General features: G+C 46.3%; 1 protein-coding gene across 4 annotated transcripts in view; it reads left to right on the forward strand.

Moving 5' to 3' along the window:
- The window catches only part of Epg5 (ectopic P-granules autophagy protein 5 homolog (C. elegans)), a 98917-nt gene that overhangs the window by 62121 nt on the left and 16053 nt on the right, over positions 1-20743 (forward strand). For all 4 annotated transcript variants that reach the window (XR_386367.2, NM_001195633.2, XM_017317777.2 and 1 more), the window contains 9 exons: positions 9041-9183; positions 10305-10461; positions 12172-12366; positions 13462-13675; positions 14210-14358; positions 15150-15351; positions 17123-17195; positions 18686-18792; positions 20209-20384. Coding sequence is in view for 3 of the 4 variants with exons in the window: in NM_001195633.2 (NP_001182562.1) it covers positions 9041-9183; positions 10305-10461; positions 12172-12366; positions 13462-13675; positions 14210-14358; positions 15150-15351; positions 17123-17195; positions 18686-18792; positions 20209-20384 (1416 nt within the window). In the remaining variant the exon portion in view is untranslated. The remainder of the gene's footprint in view (positions 1-9040; positions 9184-10304; positions 10462-12171; positions 12367-13461; positions 13676-14209; positions 14359-15149; positions 15352-17122; positions 17196-18685; positions 18793-20208; positions 20385-20743) is intronic.

Here is a 20743-nt window from a genome sequence, read left to right on the forward strand (position 1 = left end):
CACTTCCTAGTCATGGGTGCACTTCCTAGTCATGGTGCACTTCCTAGTCATGGTGCACTTCCTAGTCATGGGTGCACTTCCTAGTCATGGGTGCACTTCCTAGTCATGGTGCACTTCCTAGTCATGGGTGCACTTCCTAGTCATGGTGCACTTCCTAGTCATGGGTGCACTTCCTAGTTCCACATCTAGACGTCTGTCTGCCTACCTAATTTTCAGGTCCCACATCAACCTCATTTTTACCCTCCAGACCTGTCCATCCTACAGTTCCTCCTCCCTGCTCTGTGTAGTCCCTCTTCCCTGATCTCTGCAGTCCCTCCTCCCTGCTCTCTGCAGTCCCTCCTCCCCGCTCTCTGCAGTCCCTCCTCCCCGCTCTCTGCAGTCCCTCCTCCCCACTCTCTGTAGTCCCTCCTCCCCGCTCTCTGCAGTCCCTCCTCCCCGCTCTCTGCAGTCCCTCCTCCCCGCTCTCTGCAATCCCTCCTCTGTCCTGCTCTCTAAAGGGAAGTCTAGCCTTGTCATTTCTCTCACATACTGCAGTCTACTCATGCTTACCACCTAGTTCCTTTCCACACACATTGCTTTGGCCTGTGGAGCTGATTTAAAGTTCCTCCCTTCTCTTTGTGTTTGATGCTGCTTACCCAGTAACTTACCATTGTTGGTCTGAGCTATCATGCTAGACTTCCTGCCGACAGCACTCTCATATGGCTCCAGTCTTCCACCATCCTTCTGTCTAGTCTCAGTTCTGACCACACTTCCAGGCCTTACACACATATTAGCTCTCCAGGTCTACTGCCCTTCATGGCCTGATTTGATTATCATTATCATTATTATTTTATTTTATTTTTTTACAGAACAAGGGATTCCATTTGAAAACTCTTGCCCACTTCTCAAGCAGTCTGGTTTTAGCCACTTAGCTTTATCCACTCTGTAAGATACATGTGGTCACACTGTTGCTCACAGCCCTGCTGCTTCTGTCCCCACACATGCCTTTCTTAGCCTTCACACTCACTTCTGCAACTTGCATGAGAGATCTTTTCTGGTCAGATTAACAAGCCCTACCCCTCTTGTACTTAGTGTGTTGTAGTCACCTGTTGCTTTTCCTCTGCTAGGCAGAATTCTGTGGGAACAGTTTCTTTGCTCATGTGTATATCATCTATCCATATCATGTAAGGCACTTTCTAGTGCAGGCTGATGCCTGGAATAGATTGGTGGAAGCCATTGGCACACGCCCGTCAGGCCATGTCAGTGATGCTGCATGTGTCATGACCTCTGTGGCTGTCAGCAGGTTTTGAGTCACATGAGCTCAATGACATGGCTTCTTAGTGTCTGTGTTGCCAGTGCTTCGCAGTCGTCAGCATGTGTGATTGCAGCATGTGTGATTACAGCATGTGTGATTACAGCATGTGTGATTACAGCATGTGTGATTACAGCATGTGTGATTGCAGCATGTGTGATTGCAGCATGTGTGATTACAGCATGTGTGATTACAGCATGTGTGATTACAGCATGTGTGATTGCAGCATGTGTGATTACAGCATGTGTGATTGCAGCATGTGTGATTACAGCATGTGTGATTGCAGCATGTGTGATTACAGCATGTGTGATTGCAGCATGTGTGATTGCAGCATGTGTGATTACAGCATGTGTGATTGCAGCATGTGTGATTACAGCATGTGTGATTACAGCATGTGTGATTACAGCATGTGTGATTGCAGCACGTGTGATTGCAGCATGTGTGATTGCAGCATGTGTGATTACAGCACGTGTGATTACAGCACGTGTGATTGCAGCACGTGTGATTACAGCATGTGTGATTACAGCATGTGTGATTACAGCACGTGTGATTACAGCACGTGTGATTACAGCACGTGTGATTACAGCACGTGTGATTACAGCATGTGTGATTGCAGCATGTGTGATTACAGCGTGTGTGATTGCAGCATGTGTGATTACAGCGTGTATGATTACAGCATGTGTGATTACAGCATGTGTGATTACAGCATGTGTGATTGCAGCATGTATGATTACAGCATGTGTGATTACAGCATGTGTGATTACAGCATGTGTGATTGCAGCATGTGTGATTGCAGCATGTGTGATTGCAGCATGTGTGATTACAGCATGTGTGATTACAGCATGTGTGATTACAGCATGTGTGATTGCAGCATGTGTGATTACAGCATGTATGATTACAGCATGTGTGATTACAGCATATGTGATTACAGCCTTCACGGTGCCTTCCCTAGCGTGTTAGGGAGCTTTGCAGAGAGTATTCGGCTATATGAGGTGGACATTGAGGCTTTCCCTACTGAGTTGCACTCGTTCTTTGCTTATGGTTATTTTTGGCCCATTATGCATTTTAATGCTTCAGGTACAGTTCCCATTGATGCTTTCTCTTGAATGTCTCCCTCCTTGAAGAGCAGAAGGGATGTTGCATGTATGCTAGCACTGCTTTTCCTAGCCTGCCGGAGGCCTAGGTGTCCTTTGTGTACTGTAGAGTTCTCTGAGACACTTTGCTTACAGTATCTCACTTCATTTGTACAGACTGAGAGTGAGTTACTAACAGACTTTCCAGGTCCTTTCCACAGCTGTGTCCTTCAGTTAGAAATCGTCATGCATCATCACAAGTCAGTTTTCAGTGTTGTCATTAGTAGTATTACTATTGTGGTGCTGCTGGGAATTGGACCCAGAACCTTATATATGTGGGGAAATGCTCTAGCACTGTCTCCGTCTTCATCACTGCCCTTTTTCAGGCTTGTGCTTTTCACAGTCAGGCCTGCTGCAGGCCTGTTAACTCTGTTTCTGAAGACAAGCAATCTCTCATTATAGAATCAATGATCTTAATTGAGCATTTTGTTTTAGATCAGTTTCTAAACATTAGTTTTATGGAAAAGTCATTTTACAGTTTAAATTTTTCAAATATAATTTTAAATAGTCCATTTACAAAGATTTTGTATTTTCTTGCTTAATAAAAATTTCCTGGATATTTCCAGCTGTCAGCAAGTCTTTTAAATTGTGTAGTTTATTTGGAGTTTACAGAAGTGGAATGTGTTTCTTCTGTGGTGCGCAGGCCCGGCAGCCTTTCAGCATCCTGTGATCCTCCCTGAGGAAGTGGAGTGATGTACAAATGGGTTCTTTTGTTGTTGGTTAGTATTGAAGGGCATATTTGCTAGACCCAGGATTGATTTATTCTCAAGTGAACAATTTTCCACTCCTAGAAATAAAAGCAGACCCACCGAGGGCCTCGCACTTCTGTAAAACCGTGGGAAAGGACAGGTTTGTCCAACTTTTCTTTGTTTTACTAAAGTTACTGAAGTGGAGGGCGCCCACCATGCTGCTTTGACTCCTTTTCTCCAGCCCCTTGGTATCATGAGCTGGGGTCCTTCAGTTCTTCTCACGTCTGTCCTTAGTGGTGGAACGCGTGAAGACTTATGCAACATTGGTGAGACTTACATAACCAAGTTATCGTGAAAGGGAAAATAGGTTTGCTTGAAGATGTGCTGTGGGGAACAGACAGGACCAGTGCTCTTTAAGACTTTGAATGTAGCCTTCGTGAGGGCTTCATTTCAACATGTTGATGAAGTAGAGTAACAGAGTTTACACAGGGTATATAATCATTGCCGTGGCAGCTGCAGACTAGTTCTGCGTAGGTGGATAGACGAGAAGGTTTAAATGCCACTGCTCCCCGTGTGAGTGAGAAAGCTCTGAGAGAGAAGGATTTAACCTGCCATCACTGCTCTGCTCTGCTCTCTCACCATCCTCAGCTGTGCTTACAGGGTAGGTTCAGCCTTAACACTGGCCTGTCCACCAGGTCCCTCCAGGTCACTGACCTGACCTGTTGACTGTATTCTTCTGTCCCAGCTCCTGAAATTCGTCTAAAACCTTTCCCTTTCTGCTCACCTGTCCCTCCTCAACTCCAGCAGCCAGGAGAACACTAGGTGTGTTTCTCACTTTCCTTTTGACCACGCCCTTTCTCTTCCCTAGCGGAGATTTAATAGGAGAAGGTACAGAAGAGACTTTGCTGTCCTGGCTGCCTACTGTAGCACGCGCTCGGTGGCTGAGTGCTCAGTGCTGGTTCCCGTTGGGCCATCAGGCTGGATGGCAGCATGCACAGCTTTCAGCCAGCTCAGTGCATGTCCCCGTGGTGAGAACTGGAAGGGCTGAGCTAGGGTCGGATTCTCTTGCACATGGTTGCCAGTAGAAATTCCAGCCATAGTGATAATCTTTTCATTAACAGTGAAGAGGCTTTTGAAGATCAGCCTTTACAAGTCTGTCAACCTGAGCATGACTGTGCTTAAGGGCTGACACCAAGAGGATATTCAGAGGTCTCAGTCTTCCTTGTTTCTTGGGTGTTTTCATTCATTCTATGTGACATATGAAAATCTAGAGGCAACAATCACTTTACAGATGGGGTACTTAACAATTTTTCTTTTCCATCACTGAAGTAATGAACCCTGTGGGGGCATACACATGTGAAATGTAGAATAAAAGAATGCAGCATGCTCGGGATGATGGCTTAATGGGTACATCATTTGCTGTGCACTCATGGTGAGCCAGATGCCCAGGACCCGTGTCAATGCAAGGCAGATGCCATAGCCTGCCCTGTTTGCCGTGCTTCAGAGGCAGTCACAGGGAATGGCTGCAGCTAGCTGGCTAGCAGGATTAGCCCAATTGGTGTATTTTAGGTTCAAGTGAGAGATCTTATCTCAACTGATCTAGGAAGACACCAGCCATCAGACTCTGTGTCTACATGCATTTGCCCTTGTACCTGTGTATGCTTGTGCACACACAGGTAAACATGACTCTTACATGCTGTGAACATATATACATAACGTGTACCATGTATATACACACATGGCAAACAAAGTAATAATCGTTTAAAGAAGAGCACAGCATATTCTGTGATGAGATATGCTATGCATCTGCGGTGACCTTCTGGTCTAGTAACTGTTGCCTTGGAGTTGGGCCCAGGGTGCCCAATTTGGAGCATTTCCTGAAGATTTTTGCTATCGGCACTTGTGACACAGAATTCTTCTAGTTAAAAGCCACTGACACCAACCAGGAAGCAACCGCATATCTATCTTTGTGGTGCATCCTGGGCCTAGGATTTCCTATGCATCTATTCATATCCTGAAAAGAATACCAAACATGCACAGACAAACCACAGTCAGTCAGAGGAAGGCTGTGCTAGCAACTGTTGTGGTAGGGAAGACACAATGTTTTAAAAGGATAGACTTTTGATAGATTGTTTTCACGAAGCTCCATTAATTCTTATTTTTCACATTGTCTTAATTAGGGTTTTACTGCTGTGAACAGGCACCATGACCAAGGCAACTCTTATAAGGACAACATTTAATTGGGGCTGGCTTACAGGTTCAGAGGTTCAATCCATTATCATCAAGGTGGGAGCATGGCAGCATCCAGGCAGGAATGGTACAGGAGGAGCTGAGAGTTCTACATCTTCATCTGAAGGCTGCTAGCAGAATACTGACTTTCAGGACGCTAGAGTGATGTCTTAAAGCTGACACGCACAGTGACACACCTACTCCAGCAAGGTCACATCTACCCCAACAGGGCCACACCTTCTAATAGTGCCACTCCCTGAGGCAAGCATATACACACCATCACACACATGTTTCCTAAGAGGCAGAACGATTATCAGGAACTAATCAGTTGGCTGGTTGTTCTTTCTTTGCAGGCAATTGATTGGGTTCATCCCCCTCCCCTACCATATTGCTTTAGATAAATTGTGAAAATAAAACAGATGTCATCTTCTCTGCAAACTAGCCTCCTTTCCCAGTGCCCCTTGCCCGCCACCAACCAAGAGATTAAGAGAAAAAGATGTGCAGGACAGAGACATGGCAACATCCCGACTGTAGCTCCGAGTTCTGGGGATCTCAAGGCTGGGCGTGGAGGGTAGCCGACAGTCTACAGGATCAGGGTCAGTGTCTGTGAGTGGGCCGCAGGGAAGTCAGGCATGCAGTAGGTGGGCAGGATGTAGCTGATGGTCAGTGCTGGTCAGTGAGGGGGCAGAGGAGTGAGGAGGGCAGTGTCAGGATGGGGAGAATGGAGCCCCGCAGTGCCACCTTTCTGTGTGGGTGTAGGGGACACCAGAGGACAGAAGGCTGCTGAGCCACTGGAGGGGAAGGGCACCTGGCACTAGGGAGAGGTAGACGAGGGTGATCTGACAAAGCCACGGGTGGAAAGCAGAGAACAGGGCAGGAGGGACGAGAGACTTGAGTCTGCAAGGCTGATGTGATCCTCAAGGACTACTCAGGTGAGGAAATGCCCAGCTCCCTAGATTCTTGGGGCCAGGGTGAACTCTGGAGGGCCATAAGCAGAGTGCACTTGGAGCTGACGTGCCCTTGAGCAAGGCTGCACCAGACTGGTTGGTCACCCTAATCTGCATGAGGGCTAGTGTGTCCTGTGGCCAGTCTGGTGGACAGCTCACTTGTCTGCTTAGTCTGTCTGGCTCCAAGGCCTTTGCTGGCCTGGTCCTCAGCCCCAGCAGAGTCAGCTGAGGATTTACTTTTGGTGTGCTCTCTGTCGGGGGACTCTGGCTGCTTGTCTAGCCCAGGCTAAGGCAACAGCACCCGGTGCCTCAGCACTTGGGAGCTCTGGGAGTCGTTACTGGGCTGGTGGCCGTGCTTTGACAACCTGCTGGCTAGGGCTGGCCTTGGCTGGATCCTGTCAAAGCTGCAACTGTCCTTGTCTATCCTGAGTCAGATTCTTATCTCTCAATTCGATGGCCTATGTTTGAAAACTCTTGTGTCTTATTTCTTATTGTTGTGTGTGCCTTGATCTCCGAGAGTCAAGCGTGGAAGGATGTCTTGGGGAGGCCTTCTGCCTGCTGCTCCTGCTCTAGGATCTTGGGAATGCAGCGGCGATACCCTTGGGCTGGGGGGCTGTGCTGCTTTATCTTGCATTGCTTGGTGTGGCAAGAAGGAGTGGCATCTTTGACATTCTTACGCTGTGGTAGAGACCTTGTGGATGCTGGTGTCTGGGTGTCTGTCAGGAGTGTGGTGGCTGAAAATGAAGGTGCAGGTTGTTACCGATCATTTAGGACATGGCACTACTGGCATTATAGGCAAGGTTGACAGGGAGGGAGCTGTGTTATAGGATGCTGACGGCGGCAGCTTGTGCAGGTCCCCGCAGTGCACAGCCTTGGTGTGCTGAAGGATGGTGATGATGTAGCCTGCCACAGTTCCCCCAGGTCACTCATGGGATCTGTGTTAAGGTCTCTAGTGCTGGTCTTGCAGCAAACCCTAGAACCAAATGAAGCCCAGCATGGTGTGCTTGGTTGTAAACTTGCTGTATAGTCAGGGATGACTTGAGCTGATCCTGGGATTATAGGTGTGCACCCACTATGCCCAGTTTATACAGTGCTGGAAGTTTTGTCTTTCCTAGGCAAACCATGGTATTATAATCCCTAGCCCTTCTCTTAAAGAACACCAACTCCCTTGTGTGTTAATCACACACACACACACACACACACACACACACACACACACACACCCCAACCTTAACCCTTTGTTTTCTCCATCTAGAACATAGACAAAGCAAATTTTCAGGCTACATGTGTGCCTAGCCTAAAGAGGAAGATACAGATGCTAATAGCAAAACATCTGTCATTTTAAAACAAAAATACACACAATTATAAAGCAACAAAATAAGATACAATACAGGAAAGTGGGGTAGTAAGTGGGGCAGTGGGCACTGCTGTGAGGGTGTGAGAGTAGGCGTAAGAGTGCAGGCGTGAAGCAGCTGGTGAGGAGTTGTGTGTAATTCTCAGTTCCTGGGACAAAGTCAAGCACTTAAAGGGACTGAACATGGATGTGAGAGTCAGCCACAACTGTCAGAGAATAGCCGAGAGTGCCGGGGCGGGGTGATGATGATAGAAATAGTTATTACCTTTAAGTGTTATCTAGTTCCTTGTATGCGCATGATATGAGGACAACCTCAAGTGACATCCCCCGTGCTCTTTTGAGACAGGATCTCTCACTGGCTGGTGCTTACCAAGTTAAGCCTACTGGGAGGACTCCGGATCTATGTGTGCAGACCACCATGCTGCTCTTGGGTACTAGGGTTTGCACCCAGGTCCTCACTTCATGGCAAGCATGTCACCACCCAGGGCATCTCCCAGACTACCAGTGGATCCAGTCCTTTAAAGAGGCTCCAAGCCTCCCTCGGGAACAGGCTGTTAATTAATTGCAATATGATGCCTGTGGTTAACTGTATCCAGGAGAGCATGTTGATCCTGGACCGTGTGAGACTCTGACCTGTCACAGCCCTCTGTCCCAACACTCTCCTCTCTCCAGAGGGAGACCAAGAGAGAAGAGAGAGACAGAGAGAGAAAAGAAGAAAAGAAAGAAAAGGAAAGGCCTCAGCGAGGGAAGATGTTATATGCTGGTTCTGTGTTTGATGGGATTTGAACAAGTGAAACATAAGAAAAATAGGATTTGTTCTGTCAGATATTCTTAACCATTGATAAGTTATTCATTACCGTATCAAGTTATAAGCAACTAGATAGACATAAGCTTTGGTATTTTTGTAAGCAAATGCATTTAAGCCAGGTGTGGTGGCACATGTCTGAAGTCCAAGCACTTGGGAGATAGAGGCAAGAGAATCAGGAATTCAAGGTCTGCCTGGGCTAAATAGTGAGTTTTAGGCCAGCCTGTGTTATGCGAGACCTTATACGACACATACATGACAATAGAAAAATTATATTTAATCTCAATTTGATTCTACATAAAAAATGAATTCTTTAATAATTCCCCTGTTCTAAGTGATGGGGATTGAATGTAGAGCTGTGTGTATTAGGCAAGTGCTCATATCACCGAGAGCTACATTTTTATCCCTCACTTTAGGACTGTCAAGGGCTGGTTGTAGTAGATCATACCTCTAACCCTAGCACTTGGGAGGCTGAGGCGGCAGGATTGTCATGAGTTTTCGGCTAGCCTGGGCTATAAGACCATTTCAAAAAAACAAAAACAAAGCAAACAATAATAGGAGAAAGTCTGCTGATTCCTTGAATTGTTGTTAGTTTGAAGGCATGAACAAGAATGAAGCCGTAAGCCAGCAGATCCATGTTCTGCAGAAAGAAGTGAGGCAGCTCCAAGCGGAAGCTGCTCAGCCCCCGGCACTGAATGTTGTGGAGGCCGCTGTGCATGCAGAAAACCTGATCACGTGAGTCCTGTGGCTGCCATTTCAAAGCTGGCTTTGCTGTGGATGGTAATCATGCATGTTACCTTCCTCTTCCCTGCCTCCCTCCTCCAGTCATTAGTATGGAAATCAGCAAGCTAGGGCCTTTGGGTCCCGTCTGGCTAGCTTTACTGGAGGAAAGCCACCTCTGTCTCTCATAAGGCTATGACTTAGGCGCTTCAACAGCAGATGTGACTTTGTGATGCTTGCTTTATGGCCCACAAACCTAAGTTTGCAAACCGTGGAACTGTGAGATGATCTTGTGCATTGGAACTCAGTGATGGGGGTTTCCCTGGAGTCAACTCAGATTGTAAAATAAAGCTCACAACCACTGCTTACAGGGATGAGGTCTCTCTAACTTGCATGTGACCATTGTGTTTTTTCTGAGAGCTCTTGGCATATAGTCGCCTTTCCTAAAGCCAGCTGGACAAAGCTGGGAAGGAAGTGATCTTAATTGAACATTACTCTACTTTGTGGCAAGCCACAGATCCCTTCAGCAGATGGGGTGGTGTGGGAGGGCATTGAACCCCCCCCCCCCCCCCACACACACACAACATAGGGAGCTCGGGAAGGATTAGATCAGGTTAGCCACAGGTTGGCAGTTCTATCTCTGGGAAGGTAACTACAGAGCATGAGCAATGAAAGAATATCTTAGGAAAAAATGTAGAGGTATTTGTTTCATGTGTATGAGTGTTTTTCCTGCATGTTTGTACTTGTACCACTTGTGTGCCTGGTGTTCATCTCACCCTCAGGCATATTCTAGATTTGAAAATATATATAGAGATCAACATACTTGTCTTTTAAAATATACAAAAGTTAAGTAACTGAATTCCATACAGCATATGAAAACTTTAATAAATGCCAAAATGGTAATTGTTCTTATAATAACAGCTGACTTTTATTTTCTCTAGGGAAGTATAAAAGCATTGCTGTGTCTCTAAAGTGAATTCTTAGGTAATTGAGAGATGCATATTTACCACATGTAATATTTTAAGGCTCTGGAGACTCCTACAGGTACTGCCTGAGGAGTATAGGAAGTCAAAGAGACGTTTGAGAATATGGATTCTTTACTGCAGACAAATAATTGTGCCCATGTTTTCCCACAGGGCCTTAGTGAACACTTATAAGTTACAGCCTACACCTGGAGTTCAGAAACTTGGCATTAGCCTTTTCTTTACTGTTGTGGACCATGTCAGCGATGAGACCCAGCGCCATCCTCCTACAAGGCAGTTCTTCACTTCATGCATCGAGATCTTGGGACAGGTAAGGCTGTTAGTCCCGGCTGTCATGTGTGGACAGACAGCGAATCCCCACAGGATCTTGACTGCCTACAGTCAGAAGCCTCTTGAGAACTGTTGGCTTCCGTGGATGTCGGTAGAATTTTTAGCATAGAATGTTGCTTCTTCCACAAGAGAGAATAAGTTATTCATATTTAAAAGGCTAGGGAGACATTAGATTTTGGCATAGATTGTTGGTATTATTAACAATTACATTGTTAAAGTTTCTTTATCATTTGCAAAATAGTTTCCAATTAATTTTTAAAGTTTGTCCTCACTCTGACTCTGTATAGTTGATACCATTCCCATGATATTCCTTGTCGAATGAATCCTAGTGGCATAGCCTGTAATTCTGCTACTTAGGATCCCAAGTTCAAGGCCTGCCTAAGGCTACAGAATAAGTTCAAGTTCAACATGGACAACTTAGTAAGACACTGCCTCAAAAAAGTTATTGGTCAACAAACAAACCCCCAAAAAGGGGGGTCACAGGTCAGTGGTAAAGTACTTGCCCAGCATGTGTGACAGACTTAAGTTCAGCCCCAGTATTGCTGTTTATTTAAAACATTTCAAAGTCTGTATTGCATGTGTGTCTGTGTCTGTGTGTGTGTGTGTCTGTGTGTGTGTGTGTGTGAGTGTGTGTGTGTGCATGAAGGCTAGAGCTTGATCACTTTCTGACTTGAGACAAGTTCTATCACTGACTCTCAAGTTAGGCTGGTCATCTTGTGATTTCATGTCTCCACCCCCAGCCTCTGTCAGTCTCAGGCGCACTTGTGTAGCCGCTACATTTGGCACTTCCTGTGGATGCTAGGATTAGACACGGGGTCTCAGGCCTGCGCAGCCTGCATTCCTTTCCCAAGCTGTTTCCCGAGCTCGCTGCAGCTCAAGTTCTTTCTAATTATGTGCCTTTTGATGTGCTTATTGGTAGTGTGTGTGTGTGTGTGTGTGTGTGTGTGCGCATATGTGAGTATGTGAGTGTGTGTGAGTGTGTATATGTGTGTGTATGTAAGTGTGTGTGTATATGTGAGAGTGAGTGAGTGAGTGTGTGAGTGTGTGTGTATATGTGAGAGTGTGTGTGTGAGTGTGTGTGCATATGTGAGTGAGTGTGTGAGTGTCTGTGTGTGAGTGTGTGTGCTGATTATTTTCCTTTGTAGATTTTGGGTTTTGATTGAAAGAGTTCTTTGGATGGATTTTAGCTAGTGCTTAGAAAACAATATATTTTTCTAGTTCAGTTTTCTTTCATTTTATGATTCTTTTGTCTCACTGAAGTTAAAATTTTAATATAGCCATACCATGAGCCCTGCCTATTGTTACTTTTGTTGTGATCAACATTAGCAAAACCTTCCTAACCCTGTGCTGCTTAGTCACTTAGATTCTAGTGCATTTTAGCCTTTGAGCCACATTAATTTATTATTTTCATTATTACTATTATTATTATTATTGAGACAGGGTCTCACTTTTTAGTTCTGTATAACAATGAATTCACTATGTAGACCAGGCTGTTCTAAAACTCACAGAGATCCTCCTGCCTCTGCTTCCCTACTGCCAGGATTAAAGGTACATTATTTGTGATATCTTTTTATTTTATATTTTTGTTTATAAAAAAACTATTTCACTTTATTTAGTACCCTTGAAGACTGACTGCTTAAGATAAGAGGAAAGGGGAAATTGAGCGACCACCCCTCTTTTATCTCACCAGGTGTTTGTTAGCGGCACTAAGTCCGAGTGCAGGAAGCTGCTCCAGACCATCCTGAAGAACAGGCGGCTCTGCTCGCTGCTGGCTCCTTTCTTCACGCCCAATGCTGCGCCCGCCGAGTTCATCCAGCTGTATGAGAGAGTGGTGACTTGTCTGCGCGAGGACAACAGCGACGTGATCTTCATGCTGCTCACCAAGGTGCTCGCTCATGGTCGCCTGGGCAGCGTCAGAAACGGCTGCCGCCTCCTGGGCCACAGAGCCACGGAGATTGGTCATGAGTCCCGTACATACTGCATGACTTTACCAGCCTCCCCTCTAAGGGAAGGACATGGCTGTACTGTATAGACAGTCTCATTGCACATAGTGTGACTCCCCAAAGGATCACATCCCAGGCTTTCTTTAAAAGCTTAGTTCAGTCATGAAATATTCCTAATAGGAGTTTAATAATCCTTTTAAACTTAATTATCTTGAATCTGTAACTATGTTTGTCTGATCTGCGAGTTATAATGTGTCAGACTCGTGTTTTGAATAAGCCCAGTCTACGTGAGCTTCCCTTGTCCCCTTTTTAAGTAGCAGACTCTGAGAGCACGCAGTGACTTAAGTAGTGGAGACTGTCAGCTCTGCTTCAGATCTGCGTCCATGATGCCGATGAAGCAGTGGGACTCGGGCACTTCTTAGGGCTAAGAGACTGACAGCAGTCCATAGCAGAGGCGAATATATTTTATAGTACAGAAAATTGGGAGATTCCAGCAGTCTGAAGTTTTATAAGCTTAGGTAGGTAACTGTGTCAGCAGAATCATGGCTGCTACATAAGCTCTTAGTGCTGCTTGCTTGGCTCTGACACTGTCACGGGAGGGACCAGGCCTCAGAGGGACCGTCTGGGAAGAAAGTGTAGAATTGTACAAACAGAGTGGAATTGTACATCCAAGGTGAATTGGTGGTCAGTGGAGGGTTTCTGTTCTTGTTTTGTTTTGTTTGCAGTGCTAGGTGTCAAACCTAGGGCTGTGAACGGTCAAGGTGAGTGTTGTACTTCTGATCTCGGCCTTACCCCACCCCGAGGAAAGGTTGACGCTGAGGAGGTGGAGGCTCTGATGGTTTTCCCTCCGAGCTCAGGGAGCGAGTGGTGACGATGGCTTCGTGGTGCCCGTCGCTCCTCTCCACGCACATTGTAGTTGCTGTGTAGTGGACAGGTGCTGCTAGGCCGTCTTTGGTTTTAAAATTTGCACAGACCTCTCTGCTGCATCTAATTTTTGAACATAAATGAAATGGCTTCTTGTTTCTGTTTCTTTTTAGTTTGATATTCAGCAGTGGTTAAACAGCACTAAGCCCCCTCTGTCTGACCGCACCAGGCTCCTGGAGTCCATTCACTTGGCACTCACTGCCTGGGGCCTTGAACCAGAGGAAGATATTCTGATGCCATTTAATCTTTTCTGCAAGCACTGGACTCACCTCCTACTCTACCAGTTCCCTGACCAGTACAGTGATGTCCTCAGGCTGCTGGTGCAGAGTAAGTGTCTTCATGCGGTCATGATGGAGAAGGCCTCAGTGAGCAGTAGATAGCACAGTCACCACTCCACGGGCGCCATCTAGACGTGTTAAGATGAGGCCAGAGGGATGGCTCAGCAGGTAGTGCTTGCCACTCAAGCCTGATGACCAGCGATCAGTTCCTAGAAACCATGGTGAAAGGAGACACGCACGCACGCGTGTACACACACACACACACACACACACACACACACACCACACTCACATTAATAAAATTTCTCAATCACTGTAGGAGGGTGGAGTCACCCCTGCCCTCACCTTCCAGTCCAGCGGCTTCAGTGGCTTCAGCAGCGCTCACTCCCACTTAAGTCACTTTTGTTGTCTCTTTACTTTGATCTTATAACTCGGATCCCTGAAAATTTGGTTTGGACCATCATTGTCATCATCGTCACCGTCACTGTAACCACCACCACCACTTTGTAAAGTACACATGTTTTTTGATTCAAGTTGTAAAAGTGATTTGGGAAAAACAGACCTGCTGTCTCTCTTTCTCCAGGCTCTGCCGAGCAGCTGCTGAGTCCCGAGTGCTGGAAAGCCACTTTGAGAGCCCTGGGCTGTTATGCCCCAAGCAGCCAGCAGGGGGCGGCGTCTGTGGAGAGCTCTGGGCTTCACAGTGCCTCCCGTGTTCTCCTGTCAGACAAGCAGGTGTGTGGCTTTTGCTCTGACAGTTGTGTGTTCTTTTCCATTTCCCTCGCTGTGAAGTTTTAAGCAATTGGAACACATTTAAAAGCTGGTGTTTTTGTTTTCTGTTTTGTGTGTGTTTATGTAAGAGCTCCACGGTTTTCTTTCACTTTTGCTTCCACTGTCCCTTGTCTAGACTGCTTTTCTCTTGTGTTCCTGCATGTAGTTCTATCCATATCTGAACAGAGCAACACCAGCATTCCCCCTGTAGAAACCTTCTGTCCCACCTAAGGCCATCTAATTCATCCCTGAGACCACCCAGGGTCCCACAGAACCCTTCAATCTTACCAGCTTTATCTGTGGTGGTGTCACATAAGAACATAACTGGAGACAGGTACGGTGGCGCACAGCGCTGCAGTAGTAGATCAGGAGGCTCAAGCCTTTTGAGTTGGAGACCAGCTTGGCTTGCCTGTGAGACCTCACCACCTAAACCAAAGAAGTAAATAAAAACAACCTCAAAAATAAGGAAAATGTGACAATTTATTTGAAATAGAAGTTCCATTGCTTTAGGGTTTTCAACCTACTTTTTGTTTTTTTCTGTCTTTTTGTAGTTCTATCAAAACCCTGTATTCCCTTTGCAGTCTGTCACGGCACTGTGCTATAAGGCTTGAGGGCCTGGCTTAGGGGTGGGTACTTTCCTGCTGTTCGTGGTTCTCAGGTTCATCTCCAGCAACAGAAGGAAGAGAGGGAGTGGGGAAGAGTGCCACTCTCCAGCAGACAGTCAGTGAGCAGGTTTGGTCGGCCATCTCTTCTAGGTAATGGAGACGGTACAGTGGCTTTCTGACTTCTTTTATAAGTTGCGGCTCTCCAAGTTGGACTTTAAAAGCTTTGGATTATTCTCAAAGTGGAGTCCTTACATGGCTGATGTGAAGACATTTCTGGGATACCTTGTGAAAAGGCTGACTGACTTAGAAATAGCCTCCTTGTCTCAGGACCCAACCGCCAGCAGCAAAGAAGGTAGTGTGTGTTGAGTGTGTGGAGAAGCGCTGCCTTCTGTAGAAGGGGCTGGAGGTAGAGCGTCAAGAGATTCCTCTCAAATGTCAAGGAAATGAAATAGGAACATGTGGTACAGGGGTGAGCCCGTATACTCACCATACCTACAATAGTTCACAGTGAATAGAAGATGCTTGCTGTAGCTTGTCTGGGCCCTGCCTTGGTGGGGTGGGGGTGTGGCGCAAAGAGGTGTGTATCTGTTGTCCACCCCTCTTCCTGACATTTAGCTAGTCATCATTATGGTCTGAATAGAAAGCATTTATCTTGGAAAATGTACATTATGTAATTATCTATGTGTTATAAGAATTAAACTCAGGTCATTGTAACAAATGAAGAGAGAAGCATGCGTGCTGCACTAACTGTACAGTGTCTGTACCAGCAGAGGCAGCACAGACCGGGAGGAGCAGGTCTGCACACATTTAGGGTAGAGTGCAACAGTGTAACCGATGGCCAGAGTCACAGACAGGGAGGAGCAGGTCTGCACACATTTAGGGTAGAGTGCAACAGTGTAACCGATGGCCAGAGTCACAGACAGGGAGGAGCAGGTCTGCACACATTTAGGGTAGAGTGCAACAGTGTAACCGATGGCCAGAGTCACAGACAGGGAGGAGCAGGTCTGCACACATTTAGGGTAGAGTGCAACAGTGTAACCGATGGCCAGAGTCACAGACAGGGAGGAGCAGGTCTGCACACATTTAGGGTAGAGTGCAACAGTGTAACCGATGGCCAGAGTCACAGACAGGGAGGAGCAGGTCTGCACACATTTAGGGTAGAGTGTAACAGTGTAACCCATGGCCAGAGTCACAGACAGGGAGGAGCAGGTCGGCACACATTTAGGGTAGAGTGTAACAGTGTAACCGATGGCCAGAGTCACAGACAGGGAGGAGCAGGTCTGCACACATTTAGGGTAGAGTGTAACAGTGTAACCCATGGCCAGAGTCACAGACAGGGAGGAGCAGGTCTGCACACATTTAGGGTAGAGTGTAACAGTGTAACCCATGGCCAGAGTCACAGACAGGGAGGAGCAGGTCTGCACACATTTAGGGTAGAGTGCAACAGTGTAACCGATGGCCAGAGTCACAGACAGGGAGGAGCAGGTCTGCACACATTTAGGGTAGAGTGCAACAGTGTAACCGATGGCCAGAGTCACAGACAGGGAGGAGCAGGTCTGCACACATTTAGGGTAGAGTGCAACAGTGTAACCGATGGCCAGAGTCACAGACAGGGAGGAGCAGGTCTGCACACATTTAGGGTAGAGTGTAACAGTGTAACCGATGGCCAGAGTCACAGACAGGGAGGAGCAGGTCTGCACACATTTAGGGTAGAGTGCAACAGTGTAACCGATGGCCAGAGTCACAGACAGGGAGGAGCAGGTCTGCACACATTTAGGGTAGAGTGTAACAGTGTAACCGATGGCCAGAGTCACAGACAGGGAGGAGCAGGTCTGCACACATTTAGGGTAGAGTGCAACAGTGTAACCGATGGCCAGAGTCACAGACAGGGAGGAGCAGGTCTGCACACATTTAGGGTAGAGTGTAACAGTGTAACCGATGGCCAGAGTCACAGACAGGGAGGAGCAGGTCTGCACACATTTAGGGTAGAGTGCAACAGTGTAACCGATGGCCAGAGTCACAGACAGGGAGGAGCAGGTCTGCACACATTTAGGGTAGAGTGTAACAGTGTAACCGATGGCCAGAGTGAGCTCCTTACGCCTGTCCCGCTTGTGCTGTTTCAGTGCTGAGGTCCCTGCACGCGCAGATCATCCAGCTCTTTAAGCCCTGGATCCTGGTTTTAGAGGACGCGGAAAGGTAAAGGGTTCTGTGCACTCAGATGACTTTTTGAAGTCTATTTACTTAAAGTCCTAATGATACTTAATATAGGTCGTGATGATTTCACAGATTGAATTTTAATGTAGTGACATATAAATTGATAAATAAAGTCAAGACATTTTAATTTATGTAATTCATTTGGGTAATTAGTGTTGTTATCTTAATATTCATTTTGGAGCAAAGTGAAACACTAATTTCCAGTTTTCCACAGTAAGGAAGTTGAATGTGTTTGTATACTTAAAAAAAATGTTCTTTTTTTTTTTTTTTCTCTATAAAGTAGCTTTATAAATATTGGTCTCAGCATTTTCTGTGAACTTAGCTATTTTTGGAATTAAGTAATATATCAAATTAATGGGTTGGGAATGAATCTGTAGTCATGTAACTCTGCAGTTAAATAAAAGCATTGCTTCACAAGCGTGTAGAATATATAGAGCCATAAAGACGCTATCAGCGGTGCTGCGGGCAACTGCTCTATAAACTTATCAAATAAGCTAGATGAACCTAGGTCTATAGAAATGACAGCAGGGCAAATGCCATGTTTTATAAAGTGTCCTTTGAAACATTAATGTCTTACTCAAGTCTCCTAGCTGGTTCATGATTGCCCAAGTGGGGCCTGACTTCAGGTCATTGTGTCCAGGTTCTGTGTTACCCAGGAGCACACGAGAGAAACCTGGGCTGTGGAGCTTTGCTTTTCCTGGAAGACGGTCTTTGAATACAACGTTAGCTTCAGAGCTGTATAGGGACTGGCTTCGTAATAGGTTTGACAGTTTGTTAATTTCTACAAATTATGGAGCTTATTGATATTGAACTTTCTAGATGCGAGGCAGGGTTTTATATAAAGGAGTTCTTTGTTAGGGCTAGATGGCTCAGTAGTTAAGAATGCTCGCTTCTCTTGCAGAAAACTGGAGTTCAGTTCTTAACACCTATGTCAGGTGGCTCAGAGACACCTGTAACTCCAGCTCCAGGGAGTCTGATGTCCTCTTTTTGGTCAAATGTGTGTGCATGTACAAGCATGGAGGCGCACATACAAACACAGGAAAAAAGTTCTTTGGTTACCTCTTGTGGTAAATTTAAGTCATTTGTTTGTTAACATGAATTTTATTTCATTTTTGTTCATGATCTGAGTAGAGGTAAATTATTGTTGGCTTGGCAAAATGGCACAGTGTGTTCAGAAAGGTGCTTGCCTCTGAGCTTGAAGCCCTAAGTTTAGTCCCCCGAGCTCACATGTAGAAAGAGAGAGCCTACAAGCTGTTCTGTGTCCTCCATGAGCACACTTGTAGGTGTTGGTGGTGCTGGCCCAGAGGGAGAGGAGGGAGAAGCAGCTGGCGGCTGCTGTTGCGCTTGGAGCTTTGAAGGGCACCAAGTGTACTTTGGACTCCATAGCTAGCACCTTGGACAACTACTGGTCTGAGACCTAACGCTGCCCTGTGCAGTTTCATTTCTGAGCATGTTTTTCTTTTCCTCTACAGTAGCCACCAGCGACATTACCCGTGGCTGGAGAGTGACACTGCGGTGGCCTCCAGCATCGTGCAGCTCTTCTCTGACTGTGTCGGCTCATTGCACACGAGTTTTAAAGGTAGGAAGGTGTCATGGGTGCCTGCTTCCTGTGCTTCCTCTTCACTGTCACTGGGAGACAAAGAAGCAGACAGGAGACAGGCCTCTGCTCCAGTCTTTTACGAGAGGTTTCCGAGTTCCACAGATAGTCCATTGACTATTGCATACTACCAGCTATACTCTAGAACATCCTCACTGGTTTCCATAACAACAGGACTAATTGGTACTCTAACCCAGTAAGACATGGAGGTTCTTTTCCTTGCTGTTTCCCACTTACCTTCCTATTCCCTTCTTCATGTGCCCACATGCTTACACCTTCGTGTAGATATGTGGAGGTCTGTGTTGACTATCTGCCTCTGTCATTTTCTACTTTTTGTCTGTAAGACAGGGACCCTGACTGAAGTTGTCTGTGTTGGTTGGACTGTCTGGCTAGCCAGCTGCACAGGCGGCTGGGAGCAGCTCTGGGTCGCAGGCACACACTGCCCTCACCTCCCTTTCTGTGTGTTGTGAATCTCAGCTCAGGTTCTGTGCTTGCACAGCAGCCTCACTGACTGAGCTGCCTTCTCAGCTCCCATCTTTTTACTGCGAGGAATCCTAGGGCTGGAGAGATGGCTCAGGGGTTCAGACACTGCTGCTCTTCAGAGGACCTGGGCTCAAACTGCAGCACTCCCATTATGGCTCCCAGCCATCTGTTGAGTTTAGTTCCAGGGAATCTAACACCTCTTTCTTACCTCTGTGGCGGCCACTGCACACATGCAGTGCATAGACATGCTAGACAAACACCTAGCCACATAAAATACAAATGAATTAAAAAGCCAGTGTGAAGTGAATTCATCATGATTTAATTTTATTTTGTGTGTGTGTGTGTGTGTGTGTGTGTGTGTGTGTGTGTGTGTGTGTGTGAGGGGGGGGGTTGGTTGATTGATGTGTCTGGAGGAGAACTTGTGGAAGGTGGAAGTTGGCTCTTCCTCCCACCCTGTGGCTCCAGGAACCCACCTCTGGCTGCCATGCTCACCTTTAGCACCTTTAGCTGCTGAGCCACCTTGCCTGCTCCCGTCCTGGCTAATTTTGCATTTCTCTGATAGTCGGTGATACTGAGCATTTTTTATGCACTTGTGGGTCATTTTCTGTTTTGTGGTTTTTTTTTTGAAATGTTGGAATATTTTCTTTGGAGGAGTTCTTTCAAGATACTAAATGAAGAAAGAAGCACTAATGGGGTGAGATTGGAGACCTGTGAGGGCAGCATGCTGTAGACATGGACTTGGGTTAAAAGCCGTTTAGAAGTTTTGAAGAAAATACTAATCACTTTGAGAATCTTAGACTTTTAAGCTCATGTTTGAGAATCTTAGACTTTTAAGCTCATGTTTGTGTTTTGTGTTAGCATTTCTTTTTCTTCCTTCTCCCTTTTTTTGAGCTGTATTTTCTTTTAACATTGTAGACAGGCTGTTGCCAGGCGATGAGGGAGCCCTGCGGTTGCACCTGCTGCACTACTGTGAAACATGCACAGCACCCAAGATGCCGGAGTTCATTCTCTATGCCTTCCACAGTGCATACCAGAGACTGGAGTGGAAGGACTTGCACCCTGACCAGAGGCTCATGGAGGCCTTCTTTAAGGTTCGACCCTTGATGGTATCTCCTCTTCAGTGTGGGCACATTTCTGTGTCACATTCTGGTACACATTGTGGCAAGCAGCAGCCTGTGGGCATTCTGTTGCTGTGTTGATGGATGATTGAGAACTTCTGTTAAGCTGATTTTAAAACCCAGAGGAAGGACTTTGGCTCTGCTAGGTTGTTATCATCTAGCTTTAGAAATAACTTTGTGTGAGCCCCTGGGTTACCAACCGAAGCTTGCTCAATCCTGGGTAGTGATTAGTTTTCTAGGGTAATATTGTTAAAACTAATAGTGAGTGTCATATGACAGAAAATGTGAATCTGTCTGTAAGCAAACTTCAAGTTGATCTCAGCAGTTGTGCA

The sequence above is a fragment of the Mus musculus genome, chromosome 18 (assembly GCF_000001635.26).
Source record: "Mus musculus strain C57BL/6J chromosome 18, GRCm38.p6 C57BL/6J".
NCBI lineage: Eukaryota > Metazoa > Chordata > Mammalia > Rodentia > Muridae > Mus > Mus musculus.